This window comes from Haliotis rubra, unplaced genomic scaffold, assembly GCF_003918875.1.
Source record: "Haliotis rubra isolate DU_JTF1 unplaced genomic scaffold, ASM391887v1 Scf175, whole genome shotgun sequence".
In the NCBI taxonomy this organism is placed as follows: Eukaryota; Metazoa; Mollusca; class Gastropoda; order Lepetellida; family Haliotidae; genus Haliotis; species Haliotis rubra.
Window position 1 is genome coordinate 828,786 of NW_025765725.1, and position 6,171 is coordinate 834,956.

The 6,171-nt window shown below is 39.1% G+C and overlaps 1 protein-coding gene across 1 annotated transcript; it reads right to left on the reverse strand.

The window, feature by feature from the left end:
• Positions 1 to 210: 210 nt before the first annotated feature.
• LOC124272960 lies at positions 211 to 5,095 on the reverse strand. Its single transcript, XM_046708202.1, has 4 exons — positions 5,072 to 5,095; positions 2,593 to 3,492; positions 1,018 to 1,600; positions 211 to 956 (listed from the first exon to the last, which is right to left on the reverse strand). The coding sequence occupies exons 1-4, from the start codon at positions 5,093 to 5,095 to the stop codon at positions 307 to 309; spliced, it is 2,157 nt and encodes a 718-aa protein (XP_046564158.1). The 3' UTR covers positions 211 to 306.
• Between the last annotated feature and the right edge of the window lie 1,076 nt (positions 5,096 to 6,171).

Here is a 6,171-nt window from a genome sequence, read left to right on the forward strand (position 1 = left end):
CCAGTGCCGCAGTTCCACCAACAGCATCATTCTTTCGGAGACCATCATTTCAAACAAGTCCAATGCTTCTCGAAGGAAGAGTACCTCTAATCCTGCTGCACTCGCATTCCCTCAGCTCTGCAAAAATCAAGAATACAACAAAGTAAGTGTGCTTTCCTCTTTTTTCAGTTCAACATGTCTAATAGCATACAATTCTTTCCACGGCAGAATCAGCAGAATGGACAAAACCATGGGACCTCTTCAGTTGAGAATTTCTCCCAGTCCTTTTCGTACTTGATTCCCCCACAAGATCGATGGTACCACTGGTCACAATTGCTGCAGCTGATCCATTAGACTCTCTATTAGAATGTCCCTTTTTTCAACTTGCTTAGGGTGAGTCCTTATGCTGCACCAATACGGACAAGCTCTTCCTTTGTGAATATGGCCAACTGCTTTACATCCTGAATCACAGTGCCTTTCAACTTCAAATGTGAAACTTGCTTTTCTTTTCGACTTGTCATCCTTCAAAGCTGATCCTTGAACCTTGGATGTCTTTTTCAGAAGAACTTGCTTGCGGTGTTCCAATGTCTTCATCCTCCCCATTTCATCAAGCAATTTCCTTCTGAACTCTGAATCTGTGACATTCAAGTACCTGTTCACAATTTGGGTGAACAGATCTGTGACAATGCTGCATCCAAGGGTAAGATCTTCCAGTATGCATCTGATGTCTTCTCGCCCCGTTGGAAACCATGCCAAGATAAACTTTACAAACAGGCCAGCAACTGTTTGAAATAAAGACGTATTTGCCAGAACACATGAATGGATATGTGTCAACAAATCTGATTTGTATTGGTCCAAATACTTCTGCCCATACAATGGTAATCTCTTCTTTTCCAGTAAAAGGAAGAATGCAAAGCATTCGTCTGAGATGTTGGTGTTTTCTTGACACTTCTGCGAGGCTAGCGGGATACTTTGTTCTGTCAACAATGTCCATATGTGCAGTTGTTAGAGATTGGAGCATGTCCACTTTCAGCTTGCTTTTGACGACAAGTTTGATCCTGAGGGCATGAAGAGAATTCCTAACGAGGTTCATGTAGTGGTTTTTCAGTTTTGCCACTGTAAAGCCGGCCTCATATCTCACTTTAGAATATCCAGTTTCTGGTATATCAGCTTCGCCCTCAGTGACATCCATGTGAATTGATCCCAAGTCCGCCTGGAGTGATCTAGCTGATTTCTGAGCAGCTGTGACATCTGTCCTGATGGATGTAATGATGTCCCACAAAAGAAGCTTATTCACAGGTAAAGGTGAGAGCAGTTCACGAGAACTTTTTTGATAATAATGTGTCAAAAGGTAGGCATGGAACTTTTTCATGAAAGCTGTTTCATCTTTCACCTTCTTTCCTGCGCCACACTCAGTGAAAAGTCTGGTTATTTTTTGGTGTTGATCCTCAAAGAAAAGCTTCAACTTCTCTGGATTTCTCTGAAGAAAAACAATGGCTTCATTAATGCTCTGCTGCTGCGGTGTTACAGCATTGTCGGTTTTGAACGACATCAGAATACCTTGAACCTGACAGTCTTGGTATCTTGCTTCAGCTGACAGTGCTGGGACCTCTGGAGCAGCCTGAAACCAGTTGATATGATTTTTTAAGAAAATATACATACCTGAAATAATGGTTTCATTTGTTAACTAAATAATCTAAATAAAAGGAAAATTGATATGTTGGATAATTGGAGTAGAAAGGAAATGTATATTAACATATGACTTCATCATAGGAAATGAGATATCTCAGTGTTACTCGCCTGTGTAAGATACTGCACTGTAATATTTCCTTGGCAATATGAAACTAGTGTCATACCACTGCACGTATGACTTCATATTTGTTGACAATTATGCCGTCAAAATGTTATTATGGCCACAATGGTATTTGACTAGTGATAACCTAAGTGTCAACACACTTTATTTCACTTGATTTTTTATGGTAGGAAATAAATAAAATACTTAACTTGTTCCTGTGAAATACATTTGTTATTAAACCTATGAAAGATAAGTATCAAACTTGTTGTCTGTCGCTTTATTCCAAATCATTAACACGTCTATTGCAAATGGTATTACACTGGTGTTCGTTTAGTTCAATTTATGTACAATGTTCGCCTTAAATCAAACATTTAATATCGGTTCATTTTAGTATTAAGATTATCTACAAACTATTTCACTAATGCTAACTTGTAAAATGTCACTTACCTTATTTCTAGATTCTGCTTCCGCTTCAAATTCCAAGTTTGAAATTCTGTGAAGGTCATTGTCATCATAGTCGGATTCATCGGAGAAATCCATGACATCAATGGCTTCTCTTGAGGGAGCAACCATGTAGAGTATTTGTAACAAATAATGACATACTCAACATGGATATAAAAATTTGGGGATTGTTTGTATGAATAATAATTGCTTTGGTAATTATCCAGAAATAGATGTTTGTTTACAGCCATGGCAGCTCTTTAAGAGTAGCTGTGCATTTTTTTTTATTTGGTTTCTGCTAATGATTCCCAAATGCTGGCAAATCTTGTGCAGCAATATCATGCTTTTCCTATAATTCCATTATGCGCTTTGCTTACCTCATCACAACATGACATGTCATCGTCCTTCACAGGAAGACCAGGCTCATCGAAGAAGCTGTAAACTTCTTCTTGGTGTCTTTTTGAGCACTCTCTTTTGTAGTTCAGTACGGCTGCCCCAACAGCTCGCCCAACTGCAGCACCCAGTTGCCCCGGGTTGAAAATGTTCTTACAGTTGACTATAAGTCTGGGCAGTGTCAAACCCTGTGCCTTATGCACTGTAAGCGCAAATGCAGGCGCAATAGGAAACTGTTCACGTTCTGCTTCACCAATGTTGCAGCTGTCCACCACAGAAAACATCACTGTCTTCAGTTTCATTGAGCAAGCTGGAAATTGGACAGTTGGTCCGTCTTCGTCAAGTCTAGTCACAGTGCCCTGCAAACCATTCACTAGACCTTGTCCTAGATTTCTTAACAGAATAACCGGACAGTTCACTTTCAAGCTGAGCACCTTCTTGGCTGTTGTTAGTCTCAGCTTGCTGACAACTCCAGAATCTGTTGATCTATAAATCATGACATCTCCAGGTAAGCTTGAAATTTCACTGGCATTGTGCCAATCCACTTCAAAATTTGTCCCGTATAATGTCAATGGTTTGTCACCAGGGGCCAATGCTCTGGAGAGGCTTTCCATAAGCCTATGGGTTGACTCTGACGGGAATCCCCTTTCAAGTTCATTTACCGCAGCAATAAGTTTATGATCTTTCTGTCGCATAACCTCAGTTAAGACGACTTTGTGCTTTATTGCATCCCTCCAAACATCAGCCAAAAAACATTGCCGTCCTGGATCGTTGTTGAGAATGTTTGCGACAGGTGTCAGCTGAAACCAATCACCAACAAACACAACCTGCAGGCCTCCAAATACACATCTGTCTTCCCTCAGCTTTCTGCATATGTATTCAACCTGAAAAGAGAAAGGTAAACCATAAGAATATTTCTTAATAAAAGCTATGTTTAAAACAGTGACCATTCCATGTTATTTCACAATATTCACTTCAATTCACAGAAGCCATAACCAAAATCAATAGATCATGATAGACAATATCGCTCTTGTTGGTCTCGAGAATTTTGTAAGTATAAAGTTCATTACAAGAAACATTACATGGACAACTCACCCACTACTGCACATGTAAGTTGTAACATTACTTATGTCCTTTATGGAAATGGCTAAAACATAACGATTACTTATTAATGAAAATATCACAGAAATATGTCTGCATTTCCAATGACATGGCATTGTACTTGAGAAGCCATTATCTTTTGAAGAGTGAGTGAGTGAGTGAGTATGATTTTACGCCGCTTTAAGCAATATTCCAGCAATATCACGGCGGGAGACACCAGAAATGGGCTTCACACATTGTACCCATGTGGGGAATCGAACCCGGGTCTTCGGCGTGACGAGCGAACGCTTTAACCACTAGGCTACCCCACGGCCCCATCTTTTTGAAGAAATGACAGTATACCTATGGTTTCAAATTCTTTTAAACTTTATATATGAAAACAGTATAAAATTTCACAAATATCTTTTACAACACCAGTGGAAGCAATCCTTAATGGTTATTAATGGACACTTTGATGTTATTACTTCCGCTGGATTAAAATAAGCAATACTTTCTTCACCTGTCTATTGACATACGTGTCTATATTTCTTTTCATCCTGCAAGTCATAGTTACTTACATTTTCCCTTACAATTTCTTTCAAAGAAAAAAGTCTGATTAAAAAAAAAATATGGTTTGAAACACAGCTTCTATGGTTTCTGTACAATCACAATTTTTTATTGCTAGGTATATTGTTGCAATTTTATATTCATGTACTGCTAGGTATCTATATATACTACATATGATATATTTTACCGACCTTTCAATGAAATCCTAGTTGTTATTATAATTATTCAAGCTTGTGTCAGTTGACTTAACATGCTTAAGCTACCTAACAACTATTTTTTGGAACAACAACACATTGGTTTGGGCTAGCCAGAGACCATATACCGAGGAACATAAATGAAATATTCCTATGATTCATTGATTGTCAAACATCTTTCATTATATTAATATCTGTTTGGCACATGCCCGTTCAAGCTGTAAAGCTTGTTCACCAATCCCAATTCATTTTTTACGAATAAAAATATGTTTAAACCACATACCTGTTCAAAAACGTGAACACTGATAATGCTACTTTCACCAGCAATCAATACATCGGTGGATCGTATCCTGAGCACAGTTGAATAATATTCTTTAGATGACAGTCTCTTCAACAAATCTTCGTTTGTAAACCGGCCATCCTGCCATCCACACCATGAATGGAGGGTTGTCCCATTTGGAAATTGAGTGGCAGCGATTCCCGTACTCGCAACCACAGCGACGCGTTTTCCCTCGACAAGTAACCGTGACTGAGTTTCTCTAATCAAAGCCGATTTACCAGTGCCTGCTTGTCCTAATATCACGAGATTATGTCCATCATCAATTGCTTTATAAGCACAGACCTGATCATCGTTCAAAAGAACCATGATCGACATGATTTCAATCGATAATCAAATGTCAGATTGCCTCGCCATTACAAACGTGGTTTTGTTATGGCTTCGAATAATAGAAGAAGCTATCCCAATCAGAGACTCGCTCTACATTCGGTGCGGGTCTGTAGCCTGAGATTTGTTTACTTTCGGGCATATGTCCTGACTTTGTGCGAGAGTGGACAGCAAAATTATTGAAAGCTTTAAATGGGAATAAAATCACCAGGTTAGTGATACGCAAGGTACTTTACAGAGGTCAACTGAGTATAAATTGTGCGGTTTATTCAACGGTCAAAGCGATGGAAGCGTTTGTCAGACCGAAACCGAGCCGAGGCGAGTCGAGCCGCCATTTTGTTTCGATTTACTGACACACCTTTCTTATATCTTATATATATAGGTCATACTTATAAATATATCAGAGCCGGGCGCCTATGCGCAGAACAACTGACAACCAACCTATCGTGAAATGAACATGTGTAGTTTCACGCCTATCGGATCCTGAGGCGGTTAAGGGAAGCAACTCTCATGTTTCACTGTCTCACAGTCCCTGAACCGCATTATTTTCTCAACTAGGTATAGCCATCCTGCAATGCTAAAGACCCCAAATGAAGCAAGTCTAGAATACCTCAGGTTCTAATCTCCCATCTCACTGGGGTTCCTTTTCAATTACATTTGTGTATTTGGGAATATGTGTTACTATCAAAATTATATATATTCAGACACTAAGTTTAAATCTACTTTTGGGTGCAGTATTAATTCGTGCTACCTTTTACATCACTAGCTATTCTAACACATTGTAGTGATCATTGAGTAACGAATTAATAATCCTGCTATTTCTAGTAATAATACGAAAGTGTTAGCTATTAATCACCTCGAAAAATGTCGCACACAAGGCCACAATCGAAAGGCCGTTACACGCGAATCTTTATGCACCGCAAAGACTGCTCATGCGAATCGGATTAAAACCACAAGTAAATGTTTACGTCAGTGTAATACCCGTGTAATTAGCCTGATACAGGACAACGACATCTGTTCAAATAAGTAAAATATGTAATTTCAATGTGTGTGCTCGT